The 15349-nt window shown below is 37.2% G+C and overlaps 1 protein-coding gene across 1 annotated transcript in view; it reads right to left on the reverse strand.

Moving 5' to 3' along the window:
- Window positions 1–4191: 4191 nt before the first annotated feature.
- The window catches only part of si:ch211-26b3.4 (connector enhancer of kinase suppressor of ras 2), a 57078-nt gene continuing 45920 nt past the window's right edge, over window positions 4192–15349 (reverse strand). Inside the window, exons 22-24 of the mRNA XM_048187347.1 lie at window positions 13179–13880; window positions 4936–9965; window positions 4192–4262 (exon numbers count right to left, since the gene is read on the reverse strand). Of these exons, the coding sequence (XP_048043304.1) occupies window positions 9744–9965; window positions 13179–13880 (924 nt within the window). The 3' untranslated portion in view covers window positions 4192–4262; window positions 4936–9743. The remainder of the gene's footprint in view (window positions 4263–4935; window positions 9966–13178; window positions 13881–15349) is intronic.

Genomic DNA, 15349 nt, shown 5'->3' on the forward strand with positions numbered 1-15349 from the left:
CTCAGGATCAGTGTCAACAATAGGGTCAGCAGGTGGTGCCTCTGGGGCAGTTTTGACCTCAGGCTCTGGAAGAGGGGGCTCAGGGGCACTTTCTTTGACAGTTTCAGCAACAGGCTCCAGGGTAGATTCAGGGGTGGATTCTGCATCTCGGACTGTACCATTAACAGGTTCAAGGGTAGTTTCTGTAACTGGGGCAGTCTCAAGAGCAGGGGGAGTTTCAGGTTCAGGGAGTGGGGAAGCAATTCCAGTTGTTAAATCAACAATAGAAGGAGGTTCTACAGCATCTTCTGATACAATATCAGCTACTGAGGATAACTCCACTGATTTAGCTTCGGATATTGGTGTAACTTCCTCATCTGAAACAGCAGGGGCCGGCTCAGGCTCAGGTGAGAGTTCAGAAAGTGCTTTAATGGGTGATTCGGTATCTGGGCTCGTTACTGCGGCAGCAGACTGTAAATAAACAAACAATTCTTTTTTTAAATTGGAGTAAAATATATGCAAAATTATCTTGACAGGCTAATTTGCTACTCTTATAAAGTATACAACTTAATTTTTGAGTAAAGTTCTTAAAGTAGCAACAGATTTTCTCTTCCATATTGTGTATCTCTCAATGAAACAGATTAAAAAAGAAAAGATGTTGGGCGGGGAATTGGTTCTATCCATCAGTTGATTGTGGAGACAGAAGCTTCTAGTCAAATGTAAGAAACATGCAGGGTTTAAGCAGAAAAAAAATGTTTGGAGAAGTCCAGCATGTCACCAGAGAGAAGTCTGTCTTTTTACCAAAAGTTTGAATTGATACTTTAATCAAAAATTACAAGGTCAAATAAAATGCACAGATGAATTGTTTACAGTAATATCAACAACATTTAGAAAATAATGCCAACTCTAAGATCCTTATATTTGCATTTATTAATTTAGCAGAGACTTCTCTAAATTTGCAATATTTACTATAAAAACCAACATAACTTGGTTTTAATATGAAATTTGTGTATTACCTCCACACTAACAGCAGGCATGATGACATCTTCCTTTGGTTTGGATTTCAACATTGAAGCAACAGATGAACTGACAGTATACACCTTTTTACCTGTGATCTATAAGAAAAATAGCAAAAATAAAGGAGAAATATATTTGAGATGATAAGAGACAAGATTTCATAGGTTTGAGAGCAATTTACATCAAGTCTGTAGAATTTTTTTTTTATTTATTTTTGAGAGAGAGAGAGAATGTACCTTCAGGACTGCTACAGTCTGCGTGGGGTAACATACTGCAGTGCCAGCGGTAGCCAGTCCAAGAGGTACGACAATCCTCTTTAAACGAGAGCCTGGGCAAAAACACGCATACACACAGATGCTGCTTCCTAATCGATTTAAACAGTAAAACAACATGCAGTAACCACACACTCAGCATACCCTTGCGTGCCAGAATCAGGCCACCCAATCCGGACACACCGATGACACCCACTCTGGGCAGGAAGCCAGGGGGTGGATCTCGAAGGAAGTGATACGTGTCTAAAATGAGAAGGTCATGGGTTAAAGGTCAGGTTTACAGACATTTCATGGCTCTTGCTCAATCGCGCACGTCAGGCTTACCTTGCCCGGCCTGGTAAACAGATATCACTCCAAATTTGACTGAAGTGTAGGCGCTCTGTTAAAAGAAGAGAGAATAATAATAGACAGTCCTTAATAAACTCACACTTCTTCAATCATCTAACAATAGGAATGTGTCCATCCAAAGTTGCGAAATTAACTTATATGCAAATTTGGGATATAGCATAGAACTTTTGCAAATAAAGCAGCGTTTCCATCCCGTGTTTTCAAGAGAACAAAATAACCTCTTCCTGGGAATTATCTGTAATGAAAATGGAAGATGCTGCAATCGGGGAAGCCACTGTGGCTCTATTTTCCTCCATCATAAATGACTTAGAGCAGGCAGATAAAACACAACACATGCTGTCATGTTATCTTGCGTTCTGATGTTTGGTGTTTATGAATGCAATCGTGTGAGGTGGTTCTGGGAGGTCATTATACAAAATCATTCTGATGACAGAATTTGGCTCAGGCAATTCAGAATAACTAAACCAACATTTGAGATGCTGTGCAATAAAACTGATCCAGTGGTTAGACCAGTTATCCAGTCACATCCAGTGTTGAGTTTTTTATTTGAGGGGTTTATTCTGTATATGTCTTTCCATCGTAGTTTATGTGCATGTCTTCTTATTGGATAAAAGAAAATTATCTGACTCAATTGAGCGCATAAGATTTGTATGCACATTTTTTGAATTTATGTGAATCTTAGTGTTTCCATCCAGCATTTTTTATGCAATTTCCAAAAATGTGCATAAAAATAGATTGAAAAACATGGCTAATGACAAGCTAATTCATTATCACATTGTGAAAGGACAGCATGTGTACCAGACCTGCAAGGATCTGACATACGACTGCAGGCCCACCCTCACGACCCCCAGCCCTGTCTGCAGTACACCAGGCTGCTCTTCCACAAACTGCACAGCAGGAGCATCTGGGGAGTAGATAGATAACTGGACAGAGGCAGAAAGAGAAACAGAGGTCATGGTGATATATTTACCACTAACACACTGCTGTTCAAAAGAATGGGGTCTTTAAAATGTTTGAAAGTTTTTGAAAGAAGTCTCTCACTCTCACTCATCAAGGCTGCATTTATTTGATCAATATATGTTATTTGATCAATATATTTATATTTGAATATATTTTAAAATGTAATTTATTCCTGTGATGGCAAAGCTGAATTTTCAGCATCATCGCTCCAGTCTTCATCATTCTAATATGCTGATTTGCTGCTCAAGAAACATTTCTTACTATTATTTAAAACAGTTGTTGCTTAATATTTTTATGTAAAACACGATATATATATTTTTTCAGGATTTATTTTAAATAAAAGTATTTTGTAACATTATGGGGCGGTTTCCCAGACAGGGTTTTAATTGAACTAGGATAGGCCTTAATCCAGAATAGTTCATCGTGGTTTAAAAAATGGCTTTCTGAAACACAGATTAAGTACAGATTACTAAAACCTGGACTATGGAGTCCAGACTTAAAATAAACCAGATCAAATCAAATCCAAGAAAAACAATGGCAGCAAAAAGACTCCAATATAAAAACTTAACTAAACAACAGACATTTATTTTAAAGCAAGCAAAATACATCAGCTCTGGAAAAAAAAGAAATGCCTGGAAATCTGTTTGTAATCAATTCTTTTTAAATAGATGAATTCTGTATATATAATAATCATCAATGCTTTTGTTTTGTCCTTTATGTAGCAACAAACTAAACATATTTACACATGTGATAATCGGTGTTGGCAGTCTAGAAATGATACTGGTTTGATCCAAAGCACTATCATAGTGATTGCTTCATTACATAAAAAAGGCAATTCTTGTTAGCAGGTCCTCAACCCAAGCAGAAGCTCAACACTTCACCACAATGGTAATCTCCAAAAAACACTATCATAACAAAAACTTTTACATAATAGAACATTAAACAGTAAGAAGTCTCACCATATTCTCATCTTTATTAAAAATGCATAAAATAACACTATTCAACATTTACTCTCCCACTTCAGCCTGGTGCAAAGCATGATGGGAAGTGAAAGTCCTGTTTGATTGGGTTACTTGACTGAATAAATAAATAAAATATATATATAAGTAATAAATGCGTCTTCTTTGAAACACAACGTTAATCTGAAGTTAAACCTGCCTCCTGGTAGGTTTAATTTAAGCCTCAATTTTATTCCTGGAGTAGCTCTAGTCTTCCTCCAGGAAATCATCTTATTAAACTCTGGACTATACTAAGTCTAGGACTATTTGCAACCATGACAGAGAAAGCAGATTCTGTTAATCTGGTTTAAAGGGCCATTTTATTCTAGGACTAGTCTTAATCTCTGTCTGGTAAACCGCCCATATAAATATTTGTTGCTTTGGATCAATATTCTTCCAAAAACAACAACAACAAAGCTTACTGACCCCAAATGTTTAAATGATAGAGTACATAATCACTTCTTACGAACATTTCAACAGTAACTTAGTACCTAACATTTTTGTTCATCCATTTTGGCAAATGTAGCAGTTCACACAGGTGAAATTAACATACTGCTAATAGTATGGTGTATACTTTTCTTACCTCTCTTGGAGATATTAGCTTGTCGTTTTTTTTCTCATTCATTGAATAAATTCTGACGGAGCCCAAACCCACCACAGCAGCAGGAAGCGCTGCATACTTCAGAATCTGAGGATTAAACACAATATTTTATTATTTCAGACTCACTTTAGTGGTTGACCATAATACCATCACACTGAAGTACTGCATGTTCATATACACCATAGAACTTACATGTTACTACCATAGTTCATGTCCAAAAACATGGTACATTTATGGTAAATGTATATGTTGTGCAGATTTCAGTGAACATGTTTGTAGTATAATAACATATAGCTATAATAACTATAACATATAACTATGATATAATATATTTTTGTAGTAGCTTTGTCCTAGCTGAGCTTTTTGCCCCTTTCAGCGTCTTGATCTTCCCTTAAGCACATTATGTGTATTAGTTTAATGGACTGAAGCAAGAGAAGACGATTTACAGCGTGTAATAATCCCAAACCAAAAGCTGTCTTGTCAGTCCTCTAAGCGACAGAAAGTGATAGAGTCAAAACGAGTCAGCTGCCAGTCTAGAGACAGGTGCCTCAAAAAGATTATTAGAGTGAGAGTTTAGCATGCTCTTCGCTCTGGTTTAACAAACACCGTGCTCACGCTCTGATTAACAACTGTCACTGCAGTGCAACTGATATGAAGAAATGATACTTGACAAGAAGCGTGATACTCTGCAGCAGAATGGACATTCTATAAAGGAATACACATGATCATTTGAACTAACTCAGTTGGAAGAGAAACTCACCTTGGCCGCCATGCCGGTCCCGCCCCCTTCAGTCTCACTACGGAAAGCAGGAGGAGTCATGAAAGCCCTCAAAACGCGAGAGAATATTCCTGAAGGGCTTCTCATATTAATTATTACTATTATTAAGGCCACTAAGGCGCAGGGCCCTGTTGTTTTTCTAAGGAGAATTATAATTTTTTTCAACCATCCAGGGATTTTTGGGGACCTTAACATGCTTAAAAACTCTGCAGAGGCTGGGGCCCGAGCGTGGCACAGGGGCTCTATGGCGGCCCCTTGAATGGAGTCTGAAAACTTGGTCTGTATTTCAACTCGGTACATGTATAAATCTCATGGGGCCTAACAACTTTCATGCTCTAAGTTATACGCTGGCTCAACAGGAAGTCAGCTATTATGGGTTGTTTGAAAAACGCATGCTCTGGAATTTGATATATTCCTCTTAGGACCACCACCAAACTCGGTCAGCTTGAAGTCAAGACATCAAGGATGCCAATTTGCGAGTGGATTTTTAATATCTCAAACGGTTTGCCCATGGCGAGGCAACGAATTTATGGCGAGATAAGGGAAACAGGAAGTGTGTTATAACATCTGCATACATTGATTGATTTTTATGAAACTTCAGCTTTGTGTTTGTTGTAGGCGCTGTGTGTTCACATGGATGTGACTATTGTGAGTCAAAGTTATAGTGCCACAAACCAGCAACAGGAATTGTGTCACTTTCAAAATGCTTTGAGATCAACCTCTTATCTCAAACTTCATCATAGTAATGTCAAGACATGGCAAATGTAGACCTGTGAAAAGATTTTTGATATTTTTCCAACATTGTTGCCATAACAACAGATCGAACTTTAGTATTTGTTTTGGATGCTTTTGAGACTCTTAGCATGCTTCAAATTGCGTGAAACTCGACATGCATGTCAGGATTGGACAAATCCTTAGAAATGGGTGGGGAGGAGAGCCTCTATAGTGCCACCTTTTGACAAAAGTGGGGGGTTAGTTTAACCTACAGTCACCAAACTTGGCACACATATTGATCTCATTAAGCTGGACAACTTTCTAATTTACAGTTATTAGCTCCGACCAACAGGAAGTCAGATTTTTCACACTCTCTCTCCTTCTCTCTGTCCTCCCCCCTCACTCCCTCAGTCTCACTCTTTCTGTGTGTGTGTGTGTGTGTGTGTGTGTGTGTGTGTGTGTGTGTGTGTGTGTGTGTGTGTGTTTTACAGTGTTGATTAGTGGTCTTTTAACCCTTTTACTGATTACCCATTTATTGATAAAAAATTTGAACTGCAAATGATAACTTCATACTTTGAAATTGAACCATGACACTATATCACTATTCGAACAAGACTAGTTTTAAAATGTTGTTTGAGTTACAATTATTATTACCCGACACACCTGTGATTTCATGTACTGATTCATACAAGACGAACACATTTTTTATTTTTTTATTTTTTTACAGAGAGTGTGTGTTTTCTAGACATGGGCGTTACGCATGTCTTTAAATTAATTATTTATTGATATAATTCAAATTTCATTAAAAATCCATATTTAAGTAAATTTCACATGATTTTATAAAAGTGGCTGTTTAAAATAAACTTGCATAAGTGAGCAGAAAAATCTAGACTTGTCCCTTACTATTACCTGAGACTGATATTAAAATCGTCTTTGCAGGTTCTGTGATTTGGCTCTATTATAATTTTATTTTTTCATCGTATATAACAAATATTGAAATTAAATGAAAGCATGCTTTGGTGCATAAGATTATTGCACAAATGACAGTTAAAGGAGGTCAAAAAACACATGAAGAGAAGTGTTAGGATAACACAACATCAGCAATCACAGACATTCGCATTAAGACTGGATTACATTTCTCAGAGTACTGTTGAATTGTGTGTCATTTGCTCTGGAATTTTTATAGAGGTTGTCTGAGGAAAAACACAGACATGGCAAATTAGGATGATATTCTGCACTCATTTGAAATTGACCTATAACATTCTATGACACAATTCACCTAAATGTAAATTATCTCATGGATGTGGCTGTTGTGGCTTGTGATCACATGGACACCAACTGTTTTATGTTTTAAATGCCTATGGTGAGACCGAGCTTGGGCCCATCATAGCTGCTTGAAGCTATATTTACTATTGATTTTATTATTATTGTTTTTATTATTAATGCAAACCAAGCTTCAATTGGCTTGGTAAATGAAAAAACCTGTCTTATGGCCAAATTGGGTTATTTGAAGAAATAGGCTGCACACTTCAAATGTATGCCTATAATTTGTCCCCCATTGCAGTTTAATGTGCAGAGACAAGTAATCAAGTGATACATTTTGATTTTAGAAGTGGGAGAACAAAAGTTTATTTCAATTAAATTAAATAAGAATGTACAGATAATCTATACTAAAATCTATATGATGTTGGTTAGGTGGTAAGATTCTTGCGGTTGACAAGACTGATCGTTTCTTTGATAAACCAAGTGAAATTGGTATTGCATGTCGGTGGATGTACAGCAGAATTGAGGGACATACAGATGCATTTCAGCTTGTGATTTCCCTGGACATTGGAAGCATCACACAACACACAAATGCAGAGTGCAGAGAACTCAGTTTATTAGTTTAACATTTTACAATCTGTATTATATATATTTATATATGTATTTATATTTCTGAAAGCAAAGAGGGTTAGCTTTGAATAATACTGTGAATAAATATCAGGCTCTTCCTGGTGTTTTAATATACAGAAGGGGAAATTTTTGAAAGAAAACCTTGAAAAAAGAGCAATATGTTCCGTCTCAATGTTGCAGTGCAACTTACACCTTATACAGCATAGCCGTGTGGGGGGGAGAGGGGGGGGACATGCCCTTAAAACCACAGTGAAACCCCGATGGCCTGGATAACACTCACACACTCACATACATACAAACACACACACGCCATGAGATGAAACACAGTAAAGTGTAACTAACATTGTACGTAAAAAGAATCATTAAAACGGTAACAGTAACGGGCAGATGTGATTTTGAGACTCGCTTTGGTAAGAAAGCATCGACCACGGACATGAAAGTCTGTGTGGGTAGTGTGTGTGCGTTTGTTCCAATGAAATTTACAATTAACAAGCCATTGAATAAGTACATTCTATTCAATTAAAATACATCCCACCAGATTCTAAAAAGTGACAATCAAACATAACTGTAACACTGAGCACATATGCAGGGCTGCATTAAAAAAACAAATGTGTCTCGATGACTTTTTAATGTGGAAAAAATGAGAAGACACACACACACACATATACACACACACACACACACACACACACACACACACACACACACACACACACACACACACACACACACACACACACACACACACACACACACACACAACATTTAGCAGGGGTACATTTTGCACTCCACAGCCGGGAATGAACCAATTGATTTCTTTGTATTTTAACCTCAAATTCTCTCCCATTTTACTTTATCCAATTCTAGAATCCTGAGCCACTGACGTCCAGAATTGCAAAAGGGAATAAAATGTTCACTTTAGGCTAGTGGAGTCTGTCTAAGGGACACGTACATTAGCAAACAGAAACTAACAACCTGAATGTAGCCCATAGCTCAGAGGTAATGACCAGCAAAGACCCGGAAACAAGCAAAAACAGTCATAACATCAGAGAAGCAAAGCTTTTCATCTTTTGTTGTCTTTTTTTGTAGAAAAAAATAGAGAGTAGAAAGGTCCTGCGTTTGCAGAGTCAAAAGATTGCATTCACGAGTACAATTCACAGTTTTAAACAGAGGATGCAGCTATGCAAATAATATGTTCTTATATACAGACTGTTCTCTGGCCTGATAGCATATAGTAATACTTTTTTAAACCATGCATGAGTTTAGCTATAATATAAATATTCTAAAGAAGCCAAATTAAACACGTTACTACCTGCCAGGAGTTCATCTTTTCCCATATACGAACACAAATGTCATCAAACTCTCAAAAAGAGACTGTTCTGCATCCATCTGACTCGCTTTATTTCTCTCATTTCTCTATTACACACACACACACAGACATACGCGCACACACACACACACTTTCCAACACTCTTGCTTGCTTCGAGAGTTGTATAGAGTAACACAGTAGGGCGGTGTTGCTTGGTAACAGAGTGAAGCCTGTTGCCCATGGCTACATGAGTGCTCTTCCTGCAGCATTCCGAGGGAAGGAAAAAAAATCAAATAAACAAGTGAACAAAATCTTCAGAAGATATAAAAAAAGATTTGTTTTTTTTACTCCAATCAGAGACAAAAATAAGAGATTCGTTTTTATATACGGTCCTATTTTGTTCAACTGGTGGTCAATTAATCTGAAAAGATGATTCTTCAGGCATGCAGCGGGCACCTCACAGGGCCTTTCTTCCATCTGTCTCAAACTGTGGCCGTGATGAAATCTATTGTACAGAGTTTGCAATGAGCTGTAGATGTGCAGGTAACACTTTCACCTCCATGATGAGCAGTTTGAGTCACCTTCCGGTGTCAGTGCCTGCGTGTCTGTCTGCAGTAGTTCTGGAGGCTGGGTCATTTCTTTGACATTGATCTTACAGTGTATTGGTTTGATCTGGTGTCACTCACGATCGGGAGGAGGGCAGTATCAGGTCATCCGTCAAGGAAAAAGTGAAGACAGTCTGGATCCACAGTGTTTTTCAAAGTGTGTGTGTGTGTGTGTGTGGGTTTGAAACGCACAACTCAGGTTATTCATATACCTTTATGTCTGTATTTTCAGCATGTGACTGTTAGTCGTGCGGGTGCGTGACAGTGTTTCACACGTGCGTTTCTATGAAAGAGTGAGTGTGCATCATCAGCGTTGGCGAGAGAGGTGAAAGGTCGTTGGAATCGCTGGGCGGTTCCAATGGGGCAGAGCTGAACTCACAGATATCCAGGAAGAGCTCGTGGTTACGTTGCTTCCATTCACGAAACTTCCTCGAGGTCAAACAAGGATCGTCTAGCACCTGACTGATTATGGCCAAGTCACCCTCCTTTGCCTGTAAGGTGACGGGGAGGAGAGAGAGAGGATTCAGAACACGAGATGCTCAACTCATCTGATTAGCTGACGTTTTGAAATTCTTTAAGTTACTGAAACGTCAAAAATCTATGGATGCTTGTTTCCGCCACTAAACGTTTTCTCACAATTCTGACTTCATATTACGTAATTCTGACTTTATAACTCGCAATTCTGACTTTATAACTCGCAATTCTGACTTTATAACTCGCAATTCTGACTTTATATCATGCAATTCTGACTTTATAACTCGCAATTCTGACTTTATAACTCACGATTCTGGCTTTATAACTCGCAATTCTGACTTTATAACTCGCAATTCTGACTTTATATCATGCAATTCTGACTTTATAACTCGCAATTCTGGCTTTATAACTCGCGATTCTGGCTTTATAACTCGCAATTCTGACTTTATAACTCGCAATTCTGACTTAATATCATGCAATTCTGACTTTATAACTCGCAATTCTGGCTTTATAACTCCCAATTCTGACTTTATAACTCGCAATTCTGACTTTATAACTCGCAATTCTGACTTTATATCATGCAATTCTGACTTTATAACTCGCAATTCTGACTTTATAACTCGCAATTCTGACTTTATATCATGCAATTCTGACTTTATAACTCGCAATTCTGACTTAATACCATGCAATTCTGACTTTATAACTCGCAATTCTGGCTTTATAACTCCCAATTCTGACTTTATAACTCGCAATTCTGACTTTATATCATGCAATTCTGACTTTATAACTCGCAATTCTGACTTTATAACTCGCAATTCTGATTTTATATCATGCAATTCTGACTTTATAACTCGCAATTCTGACTTTATAACTCGCAATTCTGACTTAATATCATGCAATTCTGACTTTATAACTCGCAATTCTGGCTTTATAACTCCCAATTCTGACTTTATAACTCGCAATTCTGACTTTATAACTCGCAATTCTGACTTTATATCATGCAATTCTGACTTTATAACTCGCAATTCTGACTTTATAACTCGCAATTCTGACTTTATATCATGCAATTCTGACTTTATAACTCGCAATTCTGACTTTATAACTCGCAATTCTGACTTTATATCATGCAATTCTGACTTTATAACTCGCAATTCTGACTTTATAACTCGCAATTCTGACTTTATAACTCGCAATTCTGACTTAATATCATGCAATTCTGACTTTATAACTCGCAATTCTGGCTTTATAACTCCCAATTCTGACTTTATAACTCGCAATTCTGACTTTATAACTCGCAATTCTGACTTTATATCATGCAATTCTGACTTTATAACTCGCAATTCTGACTTTATATCATGCAATTCTGACTTTATAACTCGCAATTCTGACTTTATATCATGCAATTCTGACTTTATAACTTGCAATTCTGGCTTTATAACTCCCAATTCTGACTTTATAACTCGCAATTCTGACTTTATAACTCGCAATTCTGACTTTACATCATGCAATTCTGACTTTATAACTCGCAATTCTGACTTTATATCATGCAATTCTGACTTTATAACTCGCAATTCTGACTTTATATCATGCAAATCTGACTTTATAACTCGCAATTCTGACTTTATATCATGCAATTCTGACTTTATAACTCGCAATTCTGACTTAATATCATGCAATTCTGACTTTATAACTCGCAATTCTGGCTTTATAACTCCCAATTCTGACTTTATAACTCGCAATTCTGACTTTATAACTCGCAATTCTGACTTTATATCATGCAATTCTGACTTTATAACTCGCAATTCTGACTTTATAACTCGCAATTCTGACTTTATATCATGCAATTCTGACTTTATAACTCGCAATTCTGACTTAATATCATGCAATTCTGACTTTATAACTCGCAATTCTGGCTTTATAACTCCCAATTCTGACTTTATAACTCGCAATTCTGACTTTATAACTCGCAATTCTGACTTTATATCATGCAATTCTGACTTTATAACTCGCAATTATTCTGACTTTATATCATGCAATTCTGACTTTATAACTCCGATTCTAACTTTATATCACGCAATTCTGACTTTATATCGTGCAATTCTGACTTTATAACACGTAAATCTGACTTTATAAATGTGAAAATTTAGAAATGTCTAAAAGCTAAATCAATTACAATTGTTGCTTGCAGGGGAGTAGCAACAAGTGTAATTGATTTAGCATTCAGTAATTTCTAAATGTTCACATTTTTTGGAAAATAATCATTATATTTAAGTTTTATTTTTCTTTGGAAAAAAATTTGAATCAGTTAACACTACTACACAAACACCCAAGTCACCCAATTAATATTCATGAGCTAAGCTGATGAGGTTTATAACTCTTCCTCTTTACTTTTCAGATAGCTCCTACAGTCTTCTTAAATGTTTATGAAGATCCTCTAGAAGTGCCCATTAGATTCCTCTAGATTTGTTTACAGAGATTCTCTAAATTCAATTGGCAGAATTGAACTTTGATCTGTTCACAGACTGTGATCACACATTTCTGCAATTTTTTTTCATATATTCATTATTAAAAATTGTAATGTACACTGCCATTCAAAAGTTTAGGATCAGTAAGATTGTTTTCTTGTTTTCTCTTCTTTATCTTCATCCTTTCAGCAAGGATGCATTAAATTGATCAAAAGTGGCAGACATTTATATTGTGACAAAAGACTTCTATTTAAAATAAACCCTGTTCTTTTGAACTTTCTATTTTTTGAAAGAAATCTGACTAACATTAATCAGCACAACTTTTTACAACACTTATAATAATAACAAAAATGTTTCTTGAGCACCAAATCAGCATATTAGTATGATTTCTGTCTGAAGGATCATGTGACACTGAAGACTGAAGTAATGATGCTGAAAATTCAGCTTTGTCATCACAGGAATAAATTTAATTATATATAAAAGTAAAACAGTTATTTTAAATTGTAATAATACTTCATAATATTACTGTTTTACTATATTTTTGATCAAATAAATGCAGCCTTGGTGAGCACAAGAGACTTCTTTTAAAAACATTAAAACTATACTGACCCCAAACTTTTCAACGGTAGTGTACATTTACAAAACTATATTTTGTATTATAATACATGGGGTTTCTAATAGAAATCTACCATGTTATATTTACTTCCACATTCCAAACCGTGGGAAAAGTGTGAAAAGCGTCCATTGCTTCCTGTGTTTGCATACCTTCAGCGTGGAGCGGAGAACCCGTATGCGGTGCAGTCGGTCATTTGTGGCGGGGTCATTGCTGCGTTTGATGAAGGAGCGTCTGAACTCTTGTTTAGTGGAAGGCCTCTGCTGGCCGAAAGCCGAGAGACTGGCCTGCTCCAGCGATCGGTACAACTCCTGCAGGCCATCCGTGCCATCAGACACTTTCTCGTCGCTTTCAGGCCTCCTGCTGCTGCCTTTCCTCACCTGCTTTTCTTCCTCTTCCTCCTCCTCTTCCTCATGGAGATGAGTTCTTGGCCTTAGAGTGCCGTGCGTGTGCACGTGAGCGTGTGTACGAGTGCTGCGGTGCGAGTGTCCTCCATGTGTGTCGCGGTGGCGCGGGAGGCTCTGGCTGCGCTGCTTGTGAGTGTGATGGCGGGGCCGGGACTCCTCGCTGTCAGTCAATGGAAATGGCCCGTCACGTTCCAGAGGTCGGCGGCGCTGGGCGGGGAGCGTGGCCTGCCGGTGCTGGTCAGGTGACAGCAGGGATGGCTCCTCCTCTTCTGCAGTCTGCAGGTAGTGTAGACCTGTGCTGGTCAAGGGGGTTTCAATCAGGTCCTGCCATGAGCGGCGTTCTCGATGGGACGATCGGCAAGAAGAATGGGACTCCTCGGCAGAGGAGTGCGAGAATGTGGAGCCGCTGGAAAAATGACGCTCAGGAAATGGACTGGAGGAAGTTCCCTGAGGACAACAGAATCACTGCTCATTATCATTGTCAACTGTCAGTGGGAAAGCTAGAGGTATAAGATGATAGTCAGAGAGAGCCACAGAGTGAGTTTGCTACACGCCAAACCAATATGGTGTTGGTGTGAAGGGCGGGGCTCAGCAAACCTCTCTCAGAACCGGCCAAAGTTTCCAGTGACGTGAGCCAAAAAAATGACATAACTGACTATGTTACTTCACATATTGCCAACAAACATGGTGAGTAAAATAACTGTTTTCTATGTTAATATATATTTTAAAATATAATTTATTCCTGTGATGGCAAAGCTGAATTCAGTCTTCAGTGTCACATGATCTTTCAGAAATCATTATAATATGATGATCTGGTGCTCAAGGAACATCTTTTATTATCAATATTGGAAACAGTTGTGCTGCTTTATATTTTTGTGGAAACTGATATTTTTTTTTCAGGATTCTTTGATCAAAAGAAAGTTCAAAGAACAGCATTTATTTGAAACTGATTTGTTTTTGTATTAACATGCATGTCTTTAACTGGCACGTTTGATCAATTTAATGCATCCTTAATAAATGGATTAATTAACTAAAAAAAAAAACATACATAGACCCCAAACATTTGAATAGTAGTGTATATATTAATTTTGTTCTAAATAAAACATTAATAAACTAATGTACTAAACTAATGTAGTTATAATATAAAATTGTCAAAAATATATTGTTCTATATAAATACAGTATATAAATAGATACATTTAATGACATATGTCAATAAAAATATTTTAGACAGAAGGGGAAAAAGTGGTTGGAGTGAATAAGAATATGAATGAGGTGCTGCACTGTGTGCTTGTGTTTAGATTTGTTGATATAGTTTTGTACCATGTCATTTTGATATGCACTTTAAATTGAAAAAAAAAAAAAACTTGAGATATTATCCTGTCTCCTGATGTCTGATGTCAATGGTTCATGATTTGAGGTTTAAAGGGGTCATGAACTGAGAAATGGAATTTTCCTTGATCTTTTGTACTATAAAAATATCCTGCAAGCTTCAGAACTCAAATCTTCCCCATTAGTCCAAAAACAGCTTGTATTGAAGCCAAGCTTAGAAAACATCTCATTTTGAATTTTTACATTATTACGTCATAGTGCCTGAAAGACCGCCTCTGCAGAAGATCAACGCCTACTTTTACATCATTGCCTCTTCAGCCTTGCCCAAAAATTCACGCATGTCATATAGTAGTAAATATGAGAGAGACGCAAACTCCAGCAACTAAACAACAGAGGATGCCTCTGAGAATTACAAGAGGTTTTGAAGTGCCAAGTTGTGCACATTGCCATCCTTGTGATCCTAACATTAAAATTATAAGCGTGGATGAGCTTGATCTTAACAAAGTTCCAGTTAGATCACGTCAGTAAGACACTGTTTGCTTGTTCACTTTATTTTACTGCATATTCATTTTTAGACAGTTCGAC

The sequence above is a fragment of the Megalobrama amblycephala genome, linkage group LG4, assembly GCF_018812025.1.
Source record: "Megalobrama amblycephala isolate DHTTF-2021 linkage group LG4, ASM1881202v1, whole genome shotgun sequence".
NCBI classification, from domain to species: Eukaryota; Metazoa; Chordata; class Actinopteri; order Cypriniformes; family Xenocyprididae; genus Megalobrama; species Megalobrama amblycephala.